This window comes from Oncorhynchus gorbuscha, linkage group LG19 (assembly GCF_021184085.1).
Source record: "Oncorhynchus gorbuscha isolate QuinsamMale2020 ecotype Even-year linkage group LG19, OgorEven_v1.0, whole genome shotgun sequence".
Taxonomy (NCBI): domain Eukaryota; kingdom Metazoa; phylum Chordata; class Actinopteri; order Salmoniformes; family Salmonidae; genus Oncorhynchus; species Oncorhynchus gorbuscha.
In genome coordinates, this window is record NC_060191.1 from 75,377,272 (window position 1) to 75,401,047 (window position 23,776).

General features: G+C 50.3%; 1 protein-coding gene across 1 annotated transcript in view; it reads right to left on the reverse strand.

Annotated features, from left to right (window-relative positions):
• Positions 1 to 23,776, reverse strand: part of ryr1b (ryanodine receptor 1b (skeletal)) — a 229,908-nt gene that overhangs the window by 112,022 nt on the left and 94,110 nt on the right. The window contains exons 38-51 of the mRNA XM_046316567.1: positions 21,945 to 22,145; positions 20,505 to 20,616; positions 14,277 to 14,343; positions 13,781 to 13,860; positions 12,686 to 12,959; positions 10,914 to 11,164; positions 10,667 to 10,761; positions 9,115 to 9,250; positions 7,873 to 8,058; positions 5,131 to 5,243; positions 4,686 to 4,806; positions 3,393 to 3,562; positions 1,699 to 1,919; positions 1,386 to 1,617 (exon numbers count right to left, since the gene is read on the reverse strand). Coding sequence (XP_046172523.1) covers positions 1,386 to 1,617; positions 1,699 to 1,919; positions 3,393 to 3,562; positions 4,686 to 4,806; positions 5,131 to 5,243; positions 7,873 to 8,058; positions 9,115 to 9,250; positions 10,667 to 10,761; positions 10,914 to 11,164; positions 12,686 to 12,959; positions 13,781 to 13,860; positions 14,277 to 14,343; positions 20,505 to 20,616; positions 21,945 to 22,145 — 2,259 coding nt within the window. The remainder of the gene's footprint in view (positions 1 to 1,385; positions 1,618 to 1,698; positions 1,920 to 3,392; positions 3,563 to 4,685; positions 4,807 to 5,130; positions 5,244 to 7,872; positions 8,059 to 9,114; positions 9,251 to 10,666; positions 10,762 to 10,913; positions 11,165 to 12,685; positions 12,960 to 13,780; positions 13,861 to 14,276; positions 14,344 to 20,504; positions 20,617 to 21,944; positions 22,146 to 23,776) is intronic.

Genomic DNA, 23,776 nt, shown 5'->3' on the forward strand with positions numbered 1-23,776 from the left:
GTAGAGGGAGAAGGGGAGAGGTAGAGGGGGAGAGGGGGTAGAGGGGGGGGGGGAGAGGTAGAGGGAGAAGGGGAGAGGTAGAGGGAGAGGGGGGAGGGGGAGGTAGAGGGAGAAGGGGAGAGGTAGAGGGAGAGGGGGAGGGGGAAGGTAGAGGTAGAGGGGAGGGGGAGGGGAGGTAGAGGGAGAAGGGGAGAGGGAGAAGGGGAGAGGTAGAGGGAGAAGGGGAGAGGTAGAGGGGGAGGGGGAGGGAGAAGGGGAGAGGGAGAGGGAGAAGAGGGAGGGGGAGGTAGAGGGAGAAGGGTAGAGGGAGAAGGGGGAGGGGGAGGTAGAGGGAGAAGGGGAGAGGTAGAAGGAGAAGGGGAGAGGTAGAGGGAGAAGGGGAGAGGTAGAGTGAGAAGGGGAGAGGTAGAAGGGGAGAGGTAGAGGGGGAGGTAGAGGGAGAAGGGAGGGGGGAGGGGGAGGGAGAAGGGGAGAGGTAGAGGGGGGGGGGGGAGGGAGAAGGGGAGAGGTAGAGGGAGAAGGGGAGAGGTAGAGGGAGAAGGGGGAGGTAGAGGGAGAAGGGGAGGGGGAGGTAGAGGGAGAAGGGGAGAGGTAGAGGGGGAGGGGGAGGTAGAGGGAGAAGGGGAGAGGTAGAGGGGGAGGGGGAGGGGGAGGTAGAGGGAGAAGGGGAGAGGTAGAGGGGGGAGGGGGAGGGGAGAGGTAGAGGGGGAGGGGAGAGGTAGAGGGAGAAGGGGAGAGGTAGAGGGAGAAGGGGGAGGTAGAGGGAGAAGGGGGAGGTAGAGGGAGAAGGGGAGAGGTAGAGGGAGAAGGGGGAGGTAGAGGGAGAAGGGGGAGGTAAAGGGAGAAGGGGAGAGGTAGGGGGAGAGGTAGAGGGAGAAGGGGAGAGGTAGAGGGAGAAGGGGGTAGGTAGAGGGAGAAGGGGAGAGGTAGAGGGAGAAGGGGGAGGTAGAGGGAGAAGGGGAGAGGTAGAGGGAGAAGGGGAGAGGTAGAGGGAGAAGGGGAGAGGTAGAGGGAGAAGGGGAGAGGTAGAGGGAGAGGGGGAGAGGTAGAGGGAGAAGGGGGTAGGTAGAGGGAGAAGGGGAGAGGTAGAGGGAGAAGGGGGAGGTAGAGGGAGAAGGGGAGAGGTAGAGGGAGAAGGGGAGAGGTAGAGGGAGAAGGGGAGAGGTAGAGGGAGAGGGGGAGAGGTAGAGGGAGAAGGGGGGAGGTAGAGGGAGAGGGGGAGAGGTAGAGGGAGAAGGGGGGAGGTAGAGGGAGAATGAGGAGAGAAAGTGAAAGTGAGAGCGAAGTCACAGGATGTGCCAAGTACTACAAAGTCTTCCAGGACCCAAACTACCCCGTTTATAATAATACACTGCATTCAGTACAGTCATGTGTATTGTTCTGACCTTGTGCGCCAGAGACTCGAAGATTCCCCAGAAGAGTTTCCGCGACAGGTGCAGCTCCTCCTCTGACGACACCCCAAAGTTGGCCCAACCGTTAGGCAGGCAGTAGTACTTCCAACAACGCTCATAGTGATTGGTCAGGAGCTTCAGAGGCATCTTAGCAAACTCGTTGAGTATTGGCACGTCAAACACCAGCTTCCTCAGCAGATGCTGCAGCATGGAAGGTCGAAGGTACCTGAGAGGACAGAGGTAAAAGTTAAGTGTATAGGTAACGTTTAATTCACCGGTGTGCCAGAGGGTTGTGGTTGTCGCGTACTTGACGAGGGACATGAGGCACTCCTCGATGACGTCTCTCTGAGCCTTGGTGAGGGCTCGCCCGCGGGACAGCCTATAGATGGTGTGCAACATGGAGTCAATCATGATGGCGCGGTGGTCGGTGCCCGCGAACAGAGGGGCACACTTGGTGATGAGGGGCAGCACAGCGGAACACAGGTAGCGGTTCAGAGCCAGAGCCATCTCTGTGGTGCTGAATGCCAGCTAGGGGGGGGACAGACAGACAGACAGACAGACAGACAGACAGACAGACAGACAGACAGACAGACAGACAGACAGACAGACAGACAGACAGACAGACAGACAGACAGACAGACAGACAGACAGACAGACAGAGAGAGAGAGATAGAGGGAGAGAGATGTTATTCATGGTTCCAAGACAATAGAGACATGGTTCAGATCTAATCAAATAACATTTTATTTATATAGCCCTTCGTACATCAGCTGATATCTCAAAGTGCTGTACAGAAACCCAGCCTAAAACCCCAAATGGCAAGCAATGCAGGTGTAGAAGCACGGTGGCTATGAAAAACTCCCTAGAAAGGCCAAAACCTAGGAAGAAACCTAGAGAGGAACCAGGCTATGTGGGGTGGCCAGTCCTCTTCTGGCTGTGTCGGGTTCCAAGACAATAGAGACATGGTTCCAAGGTTCCAATAGAGACATGGTTCCAAGACAATAGAGACATGGTTCCAAGACAATAGAGACATGGTTCCAAGACATTAGAGACATGGTTCCAAGACAATAGAGGCATGGTTCCAAGACATTAGAGACATGGTTCCAAGACAATAGAGACATGGTTCCAAGACAATAGAGACATGGTTCCAAGACAATAGAGACATGGTTCCAAGACAATAGAGACATGGTTCCAAGACAATAGAGACATGGTTCCAAGACAATAGAGACATGGTTCCAAGACAATAGAGACATGGTTCCAAGACATTAGAGACATGGTTCCAAGACAATAGAGACATGCTTCCAAGACATTAGAGACATGGTTCCAAGACAATATAGACATGGTTCCAAGACATTAGAGACATGGTTCCAAGACAATAGAGACATGGTTCCAAGACAATACAGACATGGTTCCAAGACAATAGAGACATGGTTCCAAGACAATAGAGACATGGTTCCAAGACATTAGAGACATGGTTCCAAGACAATAGAGACATGGTTCCAAGACAATAGAGACATGGTTCCAAGACAATAGAGACATGGTTCCAAGATATTAGAGACATGGTTCCAATACATTAGAGACATGGTTCCAAGACAATAGAGACAAGGTTCCAAGACAATAGAGACATGGTTCCAAGACAATAGAGACATGGTTCCAAGACATTAGAGACATGGTTCCAAGACAATAGAGACATGGTTCCAAGGTTCCAATAGAGACATGGTTCCAAGACAATAGAGACATGGTTCCAAGACATTAGAGACATGGTTCCAAGACAATAGAGACATGGTTCCAAGACAATAGAGACATGGTTCCAAGACAATAGAGACATGGTTCCAAGACAATAGAGACATGGTTCCAATAGAGACATGGTTCCAAGGTTCCAATAGAGACATGGTTCCAAGGTTCCAATAGAGACATACCAATATGTTTTTTCCTGTTCAAGTTACCTGGTTAGGAAAACTCCTGGAAAACTCCTGGCCCTACAGTCTATAGGCAGTACTCACCGTGTCCAGGGATGCGGCAGCTCTCATGTCTGGCAGGAAGCCCACCTCCAGAACATGAAGCAGGAAGTCCTGGTTGTCGATACCATACACACGGTCCAGGAACAGCACCATGGACGCCTTGTGGTCCGGGACAAAGCTCGCAGACATCTTAGGCTCTATGGTGTGACCATCTGAGTGGTAGTGGGGTGTGAGTGAGTGAGTGAGTGAGTGAGTGAGTGAGTGAGTGAGTGAGTGAGTGAGTGAGTGAGTGAGTGAGTGAGTGAGTGAGTGAGTGAGTGAGTGAGTGAGTGAGTGAGTGAGAGAGAGAGAGAGAGAGAGAGAGAGAGAGAGAGAGAGAGAGAGAGAGAGAGAGAGAGAGAGAGAGAGAGAGAGAGAGAGAGAGAGAGAGAGAGAGAGAGAGAGAGAGAGAGGCAGATTAAGGGATCGATATTGTTCAATTGAAAGGGAGAAAACATTAGCATGGGATCTGTGATAATCAGTCCCTCCAAGATTTCGCAGTGATTTAAATACTGACATTGGGCGTCCCGGGTGGCACAGTGGTCTAATGAGACTCTGTGTTCGAGCCAAGGCCCTGTCGCAGCCGACCGCAACCGGGAGGTCCGTGAGGCGACGCACAATTGACCTCGTCGTCCAGGTTAGGGAGGGTTTGGCCGGCAGGGATATCCTTGTCTCATCGCGCACTAGCGACTCCTGTGGCGGGCTGGGCGCAGTGCGCGCTAACCAAGGTTGCCAGGTGCACGGTGTTTCCTCCGACACATTGGTGCGGCTGGCTTCCGGGTTGGATGCATGCTGAGTTAAGAAGCAGTACGGCTTGGTTGGGTTGTGTATCGGAGGACGCATGACTTTCGACCTTCGTCTCTCCCGAGCCCCTACTATAGTAACTACTAACAAATATGGATACCACGAAATTGGGAAGAAAAAGGGGGTCAAATTTTTTTTACATTTATTTTTATATTTTTAAATATTGATATTTTGCTCAACTATTTTGTCCAATTTGTCACGAAAATACACTTGACGAAGGAAACTATAAACGTCTGGTGGTTCGTTGAAGTCCTCTATTTTGGTTCGTTGAAGTCCTCTATTTTGTTCGTTGAAGTCCTCTATTTTGTCGCACGGTGATGAATCCATTTCAATGCCATTATATTGACTGTTTTATGCTGTAATGGTTTGGGGATTGGCAACATTTGCATAATATGCAAAGAATTGTTGATTTGTCCCCGCAAAAAAAAATGGGGATTTGCAGGTTTGGAAAATCCTGACAGGAATTGATAATTGTTATGTCTAGTCCCGTACCTTTCCCGTAGTCAGGTATCTGTACAGACAGACTGATGACTCCAACCAGGTCTTCTATAGGAACCAGAGATCTCAGGATGGCCCGGATCCTCAGAGCCTCACCTTTACACGCCTGGATCAACTGGAGACAGACAGACAGACAGACAGACAGACAGACAGACAGACAGACAGACAGACAGACAGACAGACAGACAGACAGACAGACAGACAGACAGACAGACAGACAGACAGACAGACAGACAGACAGACAGACAGACAGACAGACAGACAGACAGACAGACAGAACGAGAGGGGTTTATGTTCCGGTAGAGATATAACGAGGCCCCGGACAGATTCTAGTAAATCCTAGCTAAGCATCCTTCATGTTCACGACCGTAACATGTGGTCTCGTGTTAAAACAGACGTCAGAATCAGAGCAGGTGAAATGTGGAGAAAACTAACGTACGTGCATCTCAGGTGCACAGCGTCCCAGCAGATCGATGAGGGCAGAGTAGAAGGACATGATGGCGTTTCCAAGATGGACGCGGTTCTCCTCTTGCTGCTCCTCACCACCAAACAGACAGACAGACAGACAGACAGACAGACAGACAGACAGACAGACAGACAGACAGACAGACAGACAGACAGACAGACAGACAGACAGACAGACAGACAGACAGACAGAGGCAGACAGACAGACACAGAGGCAGGCAGACAGACAGACAGACAGACAGAGGCAGGCAGGCAGACAGACACAGAGGCAGGCAGGCAGGCAGGCAGGCAGACAGGCAGGCAGGCAGACACAGAGGCAGACACAGAGGCAGGCAGGCAGGCAGACAGACACAGAGGCAGGCAGGCAGGCAGACAGACAGAGGCAGACAGACAGACACAGAGGCAGGCAGGCAGACAGACAGACAGACAGACAGACAGACAGACACAGACAGACAGACAGACAGACAGACAGAGACAGACAGACAGACAGGCAGGCAGACAGACACAGACAGGCAGGCAGGCAGACAGACAGACACAGAGGCAGGCAGACAGACAGACACAGAGGCAGGCAGGCAGGCAGACACAGACAGGCAGGTAGGCAGGCAGACACAGAGGCAGGCAGGCAGAGACACAGAGGCAGGCAGGTAGGCAGACAGACACAGAGGCAGGCAGGCAGGCAGACAGAGAAACAGACAGACAGAGAAACAGACAGACAGACAAGCGTTAATCATTAGCATAACAGTTGATGTAGAGAGTTGACCCAGCGGTTACTATTTAAAGCGCTTTACAAATCGAATCCATGATCAATACAACCACTGTGGATGGTGAAGGAAGCTTGAACCAAAGCATGAAATCATTCACTCGTCTATTCCATCGTTTCTTGTCTTTCATGCTGAACACCTTTTCTCTCTCTAGTCATACTAAAGCATCCATCTTATATGCTAAAGAATATACTTTTTATTACACAGGGAAGAGTCTGTCCTTCTTGCCCGTAGGTCCGTCTCCGCTACACGCCACAATACAACAACAATACCAATACCCCAACAACAACAACAACACACCAATACCCCAACAACAACAACACAACAACAACACCCCAACAACAATACCAATACCCCAACAACAACAACACACCAATACCCCAACAACAACAACAACACAACAATACCCCAACAACAACACAACAACACCCCAACAACAACAATACCCCAACAACAACAACAACAACAACACAACAATACCCCAACAACAACAACACAACAACAACACCCCAACAACAATACCAATACCCCAACAACAACAACACAACAACAACACCCCAACAACAATACCAATACCCCAACAACAACAACACACCAATACCCCAACAACAACAACAACACAACAATACCCCAACAACAACACAACAATACCCCAACAACAACAATACCCCAACAACAACACAACAATACCCCAACAACAACAATACCTCAACAACAACAACAACAACACAACAATACCCCAACAACAACAATACCCCAACAACAACAATACCCCAACAACAACAACAACAACACAACAATACCCCAACAACAACAATACCCCAACAACAACAACAACAACAACAACACACCAATACCCCAACAACAACAACAACAATACCCCAACAACAACAACACACCAATACCCCAACAACAACAACACACCAATACCCCAACAACAACAACACACCAATACCCAACAACAACAACAACAACAACACAACAATACCCCAACAACAACAACACACCAATACCCCAACAACAACAACAACAACACAAATACCCCAACAACAACAACAACAACAACAACAACAACAATACCAACAACAACAACAACAACAACACACCAATACCCCAACAACAAGAACAACAACAATACCCCAACAACAAGAACAACAACACACCAATACCCCAACAACAACAACACACAATACCCCAACAACAACACAACAACAACACAACAACAACACAACAACAACACACCAATACCACAACAACAACAACAACACAACTTTACCCCAACAACAACAACACAACAACAACAACACAACAACAACACCCCAACAAAACAACACAAAAACAGGACAACAACAACACAACTATACACCAACAACAACAACAACAACACAACTATACACCAACAACAACACCACAACAACAACAACACAACAACAACACAACAACAACAACACAACAACAACACACCACAACAACAACACAACAACAACAACACAACAACAACACCACAACAACAACACAACAACAACACAACAACAACAACACAACAACACCACAACAACAACAACACAACAACACCACAACAACAACAACACAACAACAACAACACCACAACAACAACAACACAACAACAACAACACAACAACAACACAACAACAACACCACAACAACAACACAACAACAACACAACAACAACAACACAACAACAACACAACAATACCCCAACAACAACAACACAACTATACACCAACAACAACACCACAACAACAACAACAACACAAACACACCACAATAACAAAAAATGTATCACCATAACAACAAAAACATAACAACACAACAACAACAACATAACAACACAACAACAACAACATAACAACACAACAACAACAAATATGCAACAACAACAACAACAACATAACAACACAACACTACAACAACAGCTCTCCAGTATTCTTACATGGGGAACCGCCTGTCCTTCTTGACAGTAGGTCCGTCCCTGGCCGGGTCCTCTGAGATCTTGATGGCCTCCTCTATTGCCGCCAGCAGACCAGCACCCCCCTCTCCTCTCAGGGCGGGGCCAAAACACTCTGGCCGACGAATCAGTAGACGCACCACCACGTTGGCATTCTCCTCCACACTCTCTCCTGTAGGGTAAGAACAGACAGGAAGAGAAAAAGATTAGAAAAAGAATATACTGTGAGTGTCACCACTACTGGTACACTGTAACACTGGCACGCCTCCATTATGGAGACTACAGCCACGGTGGAGACTACAGCCATGGTGGAGACTACAGCCATGGTGGAGACTACAGCCATGGTGGAGACTACAGCCATGCCAGCAATAAAAATATCAAGGATAACTTCAGCAACATCAGGAATATAATCCAGATATTAGATAGCCTGGAAACCACTCCGAATCCACACTTCATAGTGAAACAGGAAGTATGTTCAGTGTCTGTTGCAGGCTAGGTGTTGGAGGCTAGGTGTTGCAGGCTAGGTGTTGGAGGCTAGGTGTTGGAGGCTAGGTGTTGGAGGCTAGGTGTTGCAGGCCAGGTGTTGCAGGCTAGTTGTTGGAGGCGAGGTGTTGGAGGCTAGGTGTTGCAGGCGAGGTGTTGGAGGCTAGGTGTTGGAGGCTAGGTGTTGGAGGCTAGGTGTTGGAGGCTAGGTGTTGCAGGCTAGGTGTTGCAGGCTAGGTGTTTCAGGCTAGGTGTTGCAGACTAGGTGTTGCAGGCTAAGTGTTGCAGGCTAGGTGTTGCAGGCTAGGTGTTGCAGGCTAGGTGTTGGAGGCTAGGTGTTGCAGGCTAGGTGTTGGAGGCTAGGTGTTGCAGGCTAGGTGTTGGAGGCTAGGTGTTGCAGGCTAGGTGTTGCAGGCTAGGTGTTGGAGGCTAGGTGTTGCAGGCTAGGTGTTGGAGGCTAGGTGTTGCAGGCTAGGTGTTGCAGGCTGGGTGTTGCAGGCTGGGTGTTGCAGGCTGGGTGTTGCAGGCTAGGTGTTGCAGGCTAGGTGTTGCAGGCTAGGTGTTGCAGGCTAGGTGTTGCAGGCTGGGTGTTGCAGGCTAGGTGTTGCAGGCTAGGTGTTGCAGGCTAGGTGTTGCAGGCTAGGTGTTGCAGGCTAGGTGTTGCAGGCTAGGTGTTGGAGGCTAGGTGTTGCAGGCTAGGTGTTGCAGGCTAGGTGTTGCAGGCTAGGTGTTGCAGGCTGCTGACCGTTGACAAAGACGGCAAAGCGCAGGAAGTCGAGGTATTTCTCTCCCCCACAGGGATTCCAGCCGATGTCAGGGTAGCCCTTAGATAGGAGCATGGGACAGCTCTGTAGTCCACAGCCCGCCAGATAGGTCACCACCTGGAGAGAGGAGCAGGTAGGAGAGGGTAAGGGTTAGCAGGGTAGCCCTTAGAAAGGAGCAATGGACAGGTGATGTTCTGTCCAGGGTCTACTGTATAGGGGTACAGGGTGACTGAGGTGTTCTGTCCAGGGTCTACTGTATAGGGGTACAGGGTGACTGAGGTGTTCTGTCCAGTGTCTACTGTATAGGGGTACAGGGTGACTGAGGTGTTCTGTCCAGGGTCTACTGTATAGGGGTACAGGGTGACTGGGGTGTTCTGTCCAGTGTCTACTGTATAGGGGTACAGGGTGACTGAGGTGTTCTGTCCAGAGTCTACTGTATAGGGGTACAGGGTGACTGGGGTGTTCTGTCCAGTGTCTACTGTATAGAGGTACAGGGTGACTGAGGTGTTCTGTCCAGAGTCTACTGTATAGGGGTACAGGGTGACTGAGGTGTTCTGTCCAGGGTCTACTGTATAGGGGTACATGGTGACTGGGGTGTTCTGTCCAGGGTCTACTGTATAGGGGTACAGGGTGACTGAGGTGTTCTGTCCAGGGTCTACTATATAGGGGTACAGGGTGACTGGGGTGTTCTGTCCAGGGTCTATTGTATAGGGGTACAGGGTGACTGAGGTATGCTACTGGCAGGATCCGTATTGAGTGAGTCACTGGTACTTCCTGCTTTAGTTTTGGCTCGTAAGCAGGAATCAAGAGGAGATAATTATGGTCAGATATGCCAAATGGAGGGCGAGGGAGAGCTTTGTACGCATCTCTGTGTGTGAATGAAAGGCCCCCTGATCTGCGTCCCCTGTATCTCCTTCTTTTCTTCATGCGAATGACGGGGATTTGGGCCTTGTCTGGGAGCAGCATTATATTCTTTGTGTCAGACTCATTAAAGACAACATCTTTGTCCAGTTTGAGGTGAGTAATCGCTGTTCTCATATCCAGAAGTTATTTTCGGTCAGAAGAGATGATAGCATCAACATTATGTACAAACAATGCAACAAACAAAAAAAACACACAAAATAGCACAATTGTTTAGGAGCCTGTAAAACGGCAGCCAATCCCGCATCCAATCCCGGCAGCCAATCCCGGCAGCCAATCCCGGCAGCCAATCCCGGCAGCCAATCCCGCCAGCCAATCCCGGCAGCCAATCCCGGCAGCCAATCCCGGCAGCCAATCCCGGCAGCCAATCCCGGCAGCCAATCGCGCCATTCTTCCCGCTCTATATAAGGAATAGGACACTGGAGGTTGGTGGCACCTTAATTTGGGAGGACGGGCTCGTGGTAATGGCTGGAGTGGAACGAGTGGAGTGCTATCAAATACATTGACGCAATTCCATTTTCTCTGTTCCAGACAATTTTATGAGCCTAACCTAACCTCAGCAGCCTCCGGTTGAATAGGGAAACAGGGTGACAGGTTAGGGTCAGGGGTTACCTTCTCCAAGTCCTGCTCCTGTAGAGCTAAGGCCAGCTCGTTGTTGTCGATGCAGGAAGCTGCAGCCACATCCAGAGGGGTGGAGCCACGCATACCTACAAGAAGACCAGGAGAATGTTTATTAAACACAGATCTTATCCCCAATCCTAACCTTCACCACTAAGGGGGGATGAAAACAACTGATCCTGTACCAGTGGTTAAGAGTTCCTCTGTGTGTTTTCTGATCGACAGGCAGAGTGTACTGTACCTAGACCGATGCCGCTGTTCTGCAGCAGGTAGCTGAGGTGATCAAACATGGACCTCTGGTTCTGACGGCTGATGCGACAGAAGTAACACAGGAACCGACAGCAGTTGGTCACCATCTGGGGGAACCGGATCTCCTTGGAATCCCCACCTCCTCCCAGCACGTTAACCATCACCTCCATGACAGTCTCATGCATCCCCAGAGCCCTCATCAGGTTAGGGTGCTGGTAGAACACCTTGTTGTTCATTATGTTCCTGGAAAACAAACAAACAAACAAACAAACAAAGAAGTAAATAATCCTGGAGAAGTAGACAACAACAAAGAGACTTTTAAATGAACTAAAATAATCGGAGTTGAATTGTTCCAGCTGTGCGTCCAGATCTTCTTTCGGTAATCGTTGCCAGGTTTGGGGGTACAATTCCATTTCCATTTCACTGAATTGAAATGGAACTGACCCCGACCCTGGTAATCAGTGGGCCACCTGAGTGATGCCCGATGCTCTGGGTCATGAGCCTACCCTTTACAAGGTACAGTAACCAGACCCACCTTCCAGGTACAGTAACCAGACCCACCCTCCAGGTACAGTAACCAGACCCTATCCCTCCAGGTACAGTAACCAGACCCACCCTCCAGGTACAGTAACCAGACGTACCCTCCAGGTACAGTAACCAGACCCTATCCCTCCAGGTACAGTAACCAGACCCACCCTCCAGGTACAGTAACCAGACCCACCCTCCAGGTACAGTAACCAGACACACCCTCCAGGTACAGTAACCACCCTATCCCTCCAGGTACAGTAACCAGACCCACCCTCCAGGTACAGTAACCAGACACACCCTCCAGGTACAGTAACCACCCTATCCCTCCAGGTACAGTAACCAGACACACCCTCCAGGTACAGTAACCAGACACACCCTCCAGGTACAGTAACCAGACACACCCTCCAGGTACAGTAACCAGACACACCCTCCAGGTACAGTAACCACCCTATCCCTCCAGGTACAGTAACCAGAACCACCCTCCAGGTACAGTAACCACCCTATCCCTCCAGGTACAGTAACCAGACACACCCTCCAGGTACAGTAACCACCCTATCCCTCCAGGTACAGTAACCAGACACACCCTCCAGGTACAGTAACCACCCTATCCCTCCAGGTACAGTAACCACCCTATCCCTCCAGGTACAGTAACCAGACACACCCTCCAGGTACAGTAACCACCCTATCCCTCCAGGTACAGTAACCACCCTATCCCTCCAGGTACAGTAACCACCCTATCCCTCCAGGTACAGTAACCAGACACACCCTCCAGGTACAGTAACCAGACCCACCCTCCAGGTACAGTAACCACCCTATCCCTCCAGGTACAGTAACCACCCTATCCCTCCAGGTACAGTAACCACCCTATCCCTCCAGGTACAGTAACCACCCTATCCCTCCAGGTACAGTAACCACCCTATCCCTCCAGGTACAGTAACCACCCTATCCCTTTACAAGGTACAGTAACCAGACACACCCTCCAGGTACAGTAACCAGACACACCCTCCAGGTACAGTAACCAGACACACCCTCCAGGTACAGTAACCACCCTATCCCTCCAGGTACAGTAACCACCCTATCCCTCCAGGTACAGTAACCACCCTATCCCTCCAGGTACAGGAACCAGACACACCCTCCAGGTACAGTAACCACCCTATCCCTCCAGGTACAGTAACCACCCTATCCCTCCAGGTACAGTAACCACCCTATCCCTCCAGGTACAGTAACCAGACATACCCGATGCTCTGGATCATGAGCCTCTCCTCCTCGGGGCCCATCTGAACGATGAGCAGAGATCTGATCTGGCCCAAGCACTCCAACAAGTCCATTGTGTCCTGGACAGATATGGCGTTGATGGCGTAGGCTTTCGGCAGGGCTCTGGTCAGCTCTCCCAGCCCATCATACTGCCTGTGGAGCAGGCTGAACATCAGACGCACCAGCTCAGGGTTCTGAATGAAGGCCTCTTGGGCCCAGTGGATCATGGTATGGGAGATCAACTCCTGGAGAGTGCCTTGGGGGGGGGACACACATGGATTTGTAGTGAATGAACAAGATATGCTTTTTTTTTTTACTGTGTCTTGGCCGGGCACTACACCAACTCAAGCTTTTGTGGCATAGGAACATTTGGTGGTACAGGGAATTTTTAATGTTTAAATATTACTAGTGTGAGGGATCACTAGGAAGTGCTAGACTACGCCTCCGCTTAATTACAGGAGTCTGTCGGGGAATCACCTGGAAGGAGGTCTAGAAAACTACCCAGAAAAGAACCGAAGTTGACTGATGAGGCCCTCGATGCGTCCCTTGGATTTAACAGGAAGAAGTCAACTAAGTCTAGGATGTCTGACAGTTTATACTTGAGTTAACTGATGAGCTGTCAGACTTAAACTAGGCACTTAACTGTGCGAAGCTGTGAAAATAGCAATTCCAGACTGTGTTCTAACCACAGAGACAGATGAAGATCACCTCGTGGATGTAAGGGTTAGGGTTTTGGGGTTAGAGGGTAGGGGTTAGAGGTTAGGGGTTAGAGGTTAGGGTGGTGAATGTGTTCGAACTGGATTTGGGGTTAGAGGTTAGGGGTTAGAAGTTATGGGTTAGGGTGGTGAATGTCTTCTTACTGGGTTTGGGGTTAGAGGTTAGGGGTTAGAGGTTAGAGGTTAGATGTTAGGGGTTAGGGTAGTGAATGTCTTCTTACTGGGTTTGGGGTTAGAGGTTAGGGGTTAGAGGTTAGAGATTAGGGGTTAGGGTGGTGAATGTCTTCTTACTGGGTTTGGGGTTAGAGGTTAGGGGTTAGAGGTTAGAGATTAGGGGTTAGGGTGGTGAATGTCTTCTTACTGGGTTTGACCTCCTCCTCCTCTTCTGGCTCCTCCACCACCTCCTTTTTCTTCCTCAAGTTATTCACCTTGCCCATCAGCCTAAGGAGATATAAAACAATACGACATTATATTGTCAGTATGTTATAATACAATACAACTTTATATTGTCAGTATGTTATAATACAATACAACATTATATTGTCCAGATGTTGAAGCAACAGCAGAAATGTGTATTCTGCTCTCTTCAGTTGTCAACCCGCCAGATAGCACACATCACACACACACACACACACACACACACACACACACACACACACACACACACACACACACACACACACACACACACACACACACACACACACACACACACACACACACACACACACACAACACACACACACACACACACACACACACACACACACACACACACTTGAGAAGAGGACAGAAGAGTGCAAGGATTCGAACCGGCAAACTTTCGGCTGAAGGTCCAACTCCTTAGAGTTACCTACCGGCCAAGGCGCCCTCTCAGAGAGGTGTCCACCTCCTCCTCCTCCTCTTCCGCCTCGATGTGCACGCCTGGAGGAGAGAAGGATACATAGTGAGCATAGTTAGCTCTCTGTGTGGTGTTTTGGAAGGTTGTTAGGATGTGCTGTGGGTCAGGGTTAGGGGTCGGAAGGTTGTCATGATGTGCTGTGGGTCAGGGGTTAGGGGTCAGAAGGTTGTTATGATGTGCTGTGGGTTAGGGGTCGGAAGGTTGTTATGATGTGCTGTGGGTCAGGGTTGGGGGTCAGGGGCTGGAAGGTTGTTATGATGTGCTGTTAGTCAGGGTTAGGGGTCAGAAGGTTGTTATGATGTGCTGTGGGTCAGGGGTCAGGGGTTGGAAGGATGTTATGATGTGCTGTGGGTCAGGGTTAGGGGTCGGGGGTCGGAAGGTTGTTATGATGTGCTGTGGGTCAGGGTTAGGGGTTGGAAGGTTGTTATGATGTGCTGTGAGTCAGGGTTAGGGGTCAGGGGTCGGAAGGTTGTTATGATGTGCTGGGGGTCAGGGTCAGGGGTCGGAAGGTTGTTATGAAGTGCTGTGGGTCAGGGGTCAGGGGTCGGAAGGTTGTTATGATGTGCTGTGGGTCAGGGGTCAGGGTCAGGATTGTTGTTATGATGTGCTGTGGGTCAGGGGTTAGAAGGTTGTTATGATGTGCTGTGGGTCAGGGTTGGGGGTCAGGGGCTGGAAGGTTGTTATGATGTGCTGTGGGTCAGGGTTAGGGGTCAGAAGGTTGTTATGATGTGCTGTGGGTCAGGGTTGGGGGTCAGGGGCTGGAAGGTTGTTATTATGTGCTGTGGGTCAGGGTTGGGGGTTAGGGGTCAGAAGGTTGTTATGATGTGCTGTGGGTCAGGGGTCAGGGGTCAGAAGGTTGTTATGATCTGCTGTGGGTCAGGATTAGGGGTCAGAAGGTTGTTATGATGTGCTGTGGGTCAGGGTTAGGGGTTGGAAGGTTGTTATGATGTGCTGTGGGTCAGGGTTAGGGGTCAGGGGTCAGAAGGTTGTTATGATGTGCTGTGGGTCAGGGTTAGGGGTCAGAAGGTTGTTATGATGTGCTGTGGGTCAGGGTTAGGGGTTGGAAGGTTGTTATGATGTGCTGTGGGTCAGGGTTAGGGGTCAGAAGGTTGTTATGATGTGCTGTGGGTCAGGGTTAGGGGTTGGAAGGTTGTTATGATGTGGGTCAGGGTTAAGGGTCAGGGGTCGGATTGTTGTTATGATGTGCTGTGGGTCAGGGGTTAGAAGGTTGTTATGATGTGCTGTGGGTCAGGGTTGGGGGTCAGGGGCTGGAAGGTTGTTATGATGTGCTGTGGGTCAGGGTTAGGGGTCAGAAGGTTGTTATGATGTGCTGTGGGTCAGGGTTAGGGGTCAGAAGGTTGTTATGATGTGCTGTGGGTCAGGGTTAGGGGTCAGGGGTCAGAAGGTTGTTATTATGTGCTGTGGGTCAGGGTTGGGGGTTAGGGGTCAGAAGGTTGTTATGATGTGCTGTGGGTCAGGGGTCAGGGGTCAGAAGGTTGTTATGATCTGCTGTGGGTCAGGATTAGGGGTCAGAAGGTTGTTATGATGTGCTGTGGGTCAGGGTTAGGGGTTGGAAGGTTGTTATGATGTGCTGTGGGTCAGGGTTAGGGGTCAGGGGTCAGAAGGTTGTTATGATGTGCTGTGGGTCAGGGTTAGGGGTCAGAAGGTTGTTATGATGTGCTGTGGGTCAGGGTTAGGGGTTGGAAGGTTGTTATGATGTGCTGTGGGTCAGGGTTAGGGGTCAGAAGGTTGTTATGATGTGCTGTGGGTCAGGGTTAGGGGTTGGAAGGTTGTTATGATGTGCTGTGAGTCAGGGTTAGGGGTCAGGGGTCGGAAGGTTGTTATGATGTGCTGGGGGTCAGGGTCAGGGGTCGGAAGGTTGTTATGAAGTGCTGTGGGTCAGGGGTCAGGGGTCGGAAGGTTGTTATGATGTGCTGTGGGTCAGGGGTCAGGGTCAGGATTGTTGTTATGATGTGCTGTGGGTCAGAAGGTTGTTATGATGTGCTGTGGGTCAGGGTTGGGGGTCAGGGGCTGGAAGGTTGTTATGATGTGCTGTGGGTCAGGGTTAGGGGTCAGAAGGTTGTTATGATGTGCTGTGGGTCAGGGTTGGGGGTCAGGGGCTGGAAGGTTGTTATTATGTGCTGTGGGTCAGGGTTGGGGGTTAGGGGTCAGAAGGTTGTTATGATGTGCTGTGGGTCAGGGGTCAGGGGTCAGAAGGTTGTTATGATCTGCTGTGGGTCAGGATTAGGGGTCAGAAGGTTGTTATGATGTGCTGTGGGTCAGGGTTAGGGGTTGGAAGGTTGTTATGATGTGCTGTGGGTCAGGGTTAGGGGTCAGGGGTCAGAAGGTTGTTATGATGTGCTGTGGGTCAGGGTTAGGGGTCAGAAGGTTGTTATGATGTGCTGTGGGTCAGGGTTAGGGGTTGGAAGGTTGTTATGATGTGCTGTGGGTCAGGGTTAGGGGTCAGAAGGTTGTTATGATGTGCTGTGGGTCAGGGTTAGGGGTTGGAAGGTTGTTATGATGTGCTGTGAGTCAGGGTTAGGGGTCAGGGGTCAGAAGGTTGTTATTATGTGCTGTGGGTCAGGGTTGGGGGTTAGGGGTCAGAAGGTTGTTATGATGTGCTGTGGGTCAGGGGTCAGGGGTCAGAAGGTTGTTATGATCTGCTGTGGGTCAGGATTAGGGGTCAGAAGGTTGTTATGATGTGCTGTGGGTCAGGGTTAGGGGTTGGAAGGTTGTTATGATGTGCTGTGGGTCAGGGTTAGGGGTCAGGGGTCAGAAGGTTGTTATGATGTGCTGTGGGTCAGGGTTAGGGGTCAGAAGGTTGTTATGATGTGCTGTGGGTCAGGGTTAGGGGTTGGAAGGTTGTTATGATGTGCTGTGGGTCAGGGTTAGGGGTCAGAAGGTTGTTATGATGTGCTGTGGGTCAGGGTTAGGGGTTGGAAGGTTGTTATGATGTGCTGTGAGTCAGGGTTAGGGGTCAGGGGTCGGAAGGTTGTTATGATGTGCTGGGGGTCAGGGTCAGGGGTCGGAAGGTTGTTATGAAGTGCTGTGGGTCAGGGGTCAGGGGTCGGAAGGTTGTTATGATGTGCTGTGGGTCAGGGGTCAGGGTCAGGATTGTTGTTATGATGTGCTGTGGGTCAGGGGTTAGAAGGTTGTTATGATGTGCTGTGGGTCAGGGTTGGGGGTCAGGGGCTGGAAGGTTGTTATGATGTGCTGTGGGTCAGGGTTAGGGGTCAGAAGGTTGTTATGATGTGCTGTGGGTCAGGGTTGGGGGTCAGGGGCTGGAAGGTTGTTATTATGTGCTGTGGGTCAGGGTTGGGGTTAGGGGTCAGAAGGTTGTTATGATGTGCTGTGGGTCAGGGTCAGGGGTCAGAAGGTTGTTATGATCTGCTGTGGGTCAGGATTAGGGGTCAGAAGGTTGTTATGATGTGCTGTGGGTCAGGGTTAGGAGTTGGAAGGTTGTTATGATGTGCTGTGGGTCAGGGTTAGGGGTCAGGGGTCAGAAGGTTGTTATGATGTGCTGTGGGTCAGGGTTAGGGGTCAGAAGGTTGTTATGATGTGCTGTGGGTCAGGGTTAGGGGTTGGAAGGTTGTTATGATGTGCTGTGGGTCAGGGTTAGGGGTCAGAAGGTTGTTATGATGTGCTGTGGGTCAGGGTTAGGGGTTGGAAGGTTGTTATGATGTGGGTCAGGGTTAAGGGTCAGGGGTCGGATTGTTGTTATGATGTGCTGTGGGTCAGGGGTTAGAAGGTTGTTATGATGTGCTGTGGGTCAGGGTTGGGGGTCAGGGGCTGGAAGGTTGTTATGATGTGCTGTGGGTCAGGGTTAGGGGTCAGAAGGTTGTTATGATGTGCTGTGGGTCAGGGTTAGGGGTCAGAAGGTTGTTATGATGTGCTGTGGGTCAGGGTTAGGGGTCAGGGGTCAGAAGGTTGTTATTATGTGCTGTGGGTCAGGGTTGGGGGTTAGGGGTCAGAAGGTTGTTATGATGTGCTGTGGGTCAGGGGTCAGGGGTCAGAAGGTTGTTATGATCTGCTGTGGGTCAGGATTAGGGGTCAGAAGGTTGTTATGATGTGCTGTGGGTCAGGGTTAGGGGTTGGAAGGTTGTTATGATGTGCTGTGGGTCAGGGTTAGGGGTCAGGGGTCAGAAGGTTGTTATGATGTGCTGTGGGTCAGGGTTAGGGGTCAGAAGGTTGTTATGATGTGCTGTGGGTCAGGGTTAGGGGTTGGAAGGTTGTTATGATGTGCTGTGGGTCAGGGTTAGGGGTCAGAAGGTTGTTATGATGTGCTGTGGGTCAGGGTTAGGGGTTGGAAGGTTGTTATGATGTGCTGTAGGTCAGGGTTCAGGGTCAGAAGGTTGTTATGATGTGCTGTGGGTCAGGGTTGGGGGTTAGGGGTCAGAAGGTTGTTATGATGTGCTGTGGGTCAGGGTTAGGGGTCAGAAGGTTGTTAGGATGTGCTGTGGGTCAGGGTTAGGGGTCAGGGGTCGTAAGGTTGTTATGAAGTGCTGTGGGTCAGGGTTAGGGTTCGGAAGGTTGTTATGAAGTGCTGTGGGTCAGGGTTAGCGGTCAGGGGTCGGAAGGTTGTTATGAAGTGCTGTGGGTCAGGGTTAGGGGTCAGGGGTCGGAAGGTTGTTATGATGTGCTGTGGGTCAGGGTTAGGGGTCAGGGGTCGGAAGGTTGTTATGAAGTGCTGTGGGTCAGGGTTAGGGGTCAGGGGTCGGAAGGTTGTTATGATGTGCTGTGGGTCAGGGTTAGGAGTCAGGGGTCGGAAGGTTGTTATGATGTGCTGTGGGTCAGGGTTAGGGGTCAGGGGTCGGAAAGTTGTTAGGATGTGCTGTGGGTCAAGGTTAGGTGTCAGGGGTCGGATGGTTGTTATGATGTGCTGTGGGTCGGGGTTAGGGGTCAGAAGGTTGTTAGGATGTGCTGTAGGTCAGGGTTAGGGGTCTGAAGGTTGTTATGATGTGCTGTGGGTCAGGGTTAGGGGTCAGGGGTCGGAAGGTTGTTATGATGTGCTGTGGGTCAAGGTTAGGGGTCAGGGGTCGGGAAGGTTGTTAGGATGTGCTGTGGGTCAAGGTTAGGGGTCAGGGGTTGGAAGGTTGTTATGATGTGCTGTGGGTCAGGGTTAGGGGTCAGGGGTCAGAAGGTTGTTATGATGTGCTGTGGGTCAGGGTAAGGGGTTGGAAGGGTTTTATGATGTGCTGTGGGTCAGGGTTAGGGGTCAGGGGTCAGAAGGTTGTTATGATGTGCTGTTGGTCAGGGTTAGGGGTCAGAAGGTTGTTATGATGTGCTGTGGGTCAGGGTTAGGGGTCAGGGGTCGGAAGGTTGTTATGATGTGCTGTGGGTCAAGGTTAGGGGTCAGGGGTCGGGAAGGTTGTTAGGATGTGCTGTGGGTCAAGGTTAGGTGTCAGGGGTCGGAAGGTTGTTATGATGTGCTGTGGGTCAGGGTTAGGGGTCAGGGGTCAGAAGGTTGTTATGATGTGCTGTGTGTCAGGGTTAGGGGTTGGAAGGTTGTTATGATGTGCTGTGGGTCAGGGTAAGGGGTTGGAAGGTTGTTATGATGTGCTGTGGGTCAGGGTTAGGGGTCAGGGGTCAGAAGGTTGTTATGATGTGCTGTGGGTCAGGGTAAGGGGTTGGAAGGTTGTTATGATGTGCTGTGGGTCAAGGTTAGGGGTCAGGAAGGTTGTTAGGATGTGCTGTGGGTCAAGGTTAGGTGTCAGGGGTCGGAAGGTTGTTATGATGTGCTGTGGGTCAGGGTTAGGGGTCAGGGGTCAGAAGGTTGTTATGATGTGCTGTGTGTCAGGGTTAGGGGTTGGAAGGTTGTTATGATGTGCTGTGGGTCAGGGTTAGGGGTCAGGGGTCAGAAGGTTGTTATGATGTGCTGTGGGTCAGGGTAAGGGGTTGGAAGGTTTTTATGATATGCTGTGGGTCAGGGTTATGGGTCAGGAAGGTTGTTATGATGTGCTGTGGGTCAGGGTTAGGGGTCAGGGGTCGGAAGGTTTTTATGATGTGCTGTGGGTCAGGGTTAGTGGTCAGGGGTCGTAAGGTTTTTATGATGTGCTGTGGGTCATGGTTAGGGGTCAGAAGGTTGTTATGATGTGCTGTGGGTCATGGTTAGGGGTCAGGGGTCGGAAGGTTGTTATGATGTGCTGTTAGTCAGGGTTAGGGGTCAGGGGTTAGGGTTACTGACCACAATGTATAAGGATGTCAGTGTGGAATTCGGTCAGTGTGTCTCTGGTCTCCTCCGGTACTGGGCACTCCTCCTCCTCTGGACCATGCTTGAAGTTAGTCAGCAGAATCACCTGACAGGAAGGAACACACGCAGTTACCTATCATCAGCTTCAGATGGCACTACTCACACTACAGAAACAGGAAATAGACTAGTGTCCTGTCCAGGGGGTGTACTGGTACATCAAGCTGCCTCACTACAGAAACAGGAAATAGACTAGTGTCCTGTCCAGGAGGTGTACTGGTACATCAAGCTGCCTCACACTACAGAAACAGGAAATAGACTAGTGGACCGTTCTGTCAGGGGGTGTACTGGTCCATCCCTAAGCTGGACCATCACTGGCAGAAACAGGCTATTGTACCTGGTCCTGTCCAGGACCGTTCTGGCTGTAAGGCTGGTACATGGTCCTGCCTCACACTGGCAGAAAAGGCTAGGCTCCTGGTCCTGCCCTATGGACCGTTCTGGCTTGGACAAGGCTAGTTGTACCTGGTCCTGCCCTATGGACCATTCTGGCTTGGACAAGGCTAGTTGTACCTGGTCCTGCCCTATGGACCATTCTGGCTTGGACAAGGCTAGTTGTACCTGGTCCTGCCCTATGGACCGTTCTGGCTTGGACAAGGCTAGTTGTACCTGGTCCTGCCCTATGGACCGTTCTGGCTTGGACAAGGCTAGTTGTACCTGGTCCTTCCCTATGGACCGTTCTGGCTTGGACAAGGCTAGTTGTACCTGGTCCTGCCCTATGGACCGTTCTGGCTTGGACAAGGCTAGTTGTACCTGGTCCTGCCCTATGGACCGTTCTGGCTTGGACAAGGCTAGTTGTACCTGGTCCTGCCCTATGGACCGTTCTGGCTTGGACAAGGCTAGTTGTACCTGGTCCTGCCCTATGGACCGTTCTGGCTTGGACAAGGCTAGTTGTACCTGGTCCTGCCCTATGGACCGTTCTGGCTTGGACAAGGCTAGTTGTACCTGGTCCTGCCCTATGGACCGTTCTGGCTTGGACAAGGCTAGTCCTGTACCTGGTCCTGCCCCTATGGACCGTTCTGGCTTGGACAAGGCTAGTTGTACCTGGTCCTGCCCTATGGACCGTTCTGGCTTGGACAAGGCTAGTTGTACCTGGTCCTGCCCTATGGACCGTTCTGGCTTGGACAAGGCTAGTTGTACCTGGTCCTGCCCTATGGACCGTTCTGGCTTGGACAAGGCTAGTTGTACCTGGTCCTGCCCTATGGACCATTCTGGCTTGGACAAGGCTAGTTGTACCTGGTCCTGCCCTATGGACCATTCTGGCTTGGACAAGGCTAGTTGTACCTGGTCCTGCCCTATGGACCATTCTGGCTTGGACAAGGCTAGTTGTACCTGGTCCTGCCCTATGGACCGTTGTGGCTTGGACAAGGCTAGTTGTACCTGGTCTTGAGGTGGGGAGCGGAACTCTCGTGTCTTGCGTGCGGTCTCGGCAGCGCTCATGGAGAAGGCCTGCATCAGCAGGTTATAGCGAACTCTCTGATTGGTCTGAATGGCGTTGACAAACTGATCCGAGTACGCCACGATAGCCTCCACTCTGTGCCTCAGTTCACAGTCACAGAAGTACTGCAGCAGCGTACACATCTGAGAGGGAGGTTAAGAAAGACAGGGGGAGAGATAAAAGACGAGAGAGAGAGACAGAGAGAGAGTCAGAGAGAAAGGGAGAGAGAGAGGGAGAGAGAGAGAGGGGAGAGAGGTAGAGAGTGAGAGAGAGAGAGGGAGAGAGACAGAGAGAGAGAGACAGAGAGAGAGGGAGAGAGAGAGAGAGGGAGAGAGAGAGAGAGAGAGAGAGAGAGAGAGAGAGAGAGAGAGAGAGAGAGAGAGAGAGAGAGACACAGAGAGAGAGAGAGAGAGAGAGAGAGAGAGAGAGAGAGAGAGAGAGAGAGAGAGAGAGAGAGAGAGAGAGAGAGAGAGAGAGAGAGAGAGAGAGAGAGAGAGAGAGAGAGAGAGAGAGAGAGACAGACAGAGACAGAGAAAGAGAGAGAGAGACAGAGAGAGACAGAGAGAGACACAGAGAGAGAGAGAGAGAGAGAGAGACACAGAGAGAGAGAGAGAGAGAGAGAGAGAGAGAGAGAGAGAGAGAGAGAGAGAGAGAGAGACAGAGAGACTGGCCTTAATGAGTTTGAGTCCAGAGCAGCGTGAAATTGTGTGCACTTCGTTCATATAAACAATGGTCTTCTCTGTGATTTCAGCGAGAAACATTTCAGCGTCTGTAGGTTTTGTTTGTACGCATGTCCCTTTTGTAGTTATTTTGAACATTAAAATACAGAAAAACGCTCGTTAAAAATGTTATAAATTGATTTGCATTTTAATGAGGGAAATAAGTATTTGACCCCCTCTCAATCAGAAAGATTTCTGGCTCCCAGGTGTCTTTTATACAAGTAAATCAGGAAAAGTATTTGCAGGGGTGAATTTAGGCAACTAAGACAATTGCCTCACATCACACATCATTTTTGTTATCTGGCCTTCAACCTCCGCTTGAGGCCCTCCTCCTCCGCTCGTAATCTCTGATGTTTGCTGTTATCTTTCCTTATCTCTGAATTTAGCTCTGGCTTTTGAACGTTTGGGACTATAAGCTTTTACGTACAGCACGCGTCTTCTATTTCCCTCGACAGCGCTTAAGCCGCGCAGGACATGTATAAAGAGCCTGGGACAACAACAAAAAAACGCAATTGAAAAAAAAGCAGATGTCATTTTTCTAAACACACACAATTATTACCTGATTATCTTCTCTGATGTTTTTCTGAACATTCCAAAACCTTTACTAATGGACTCGAGAGAAAAACAAAATACACCTTTCACATATCAAAGTCATTTAAAATAATTTCTTATTAGTCCTTATGAACATTAGAAACGTGGTCACGGTTTGTATGAAATGGAAAATGATATGTAGCTTTTTTATTGGTCGATTATTACAAAGAAAATATCAGATATTAGTTCAGAATTAACACATCGTATCAATATCATTAAACAGCAGACTCGTACATTTCCTAAGTGACTGTCACGCCCTGACCTTGGTTATCTTTGTTTTCTTTATTATTTTGGTTAGGTCAGGGTGTGACGAGGGTGGTGTTTTTGTATTGTCTAGGGGTTTTTGTATTGTCTAGGGGTTTTTGTATTGTCTAGGGGTTTTTGTATTGTCTAGGGGTTTTGGTTTTTTTGTATTGTCTAGGGTATTGTTTTTTTGTATTGTCTATTTTTGTCTAGGGGTTTTC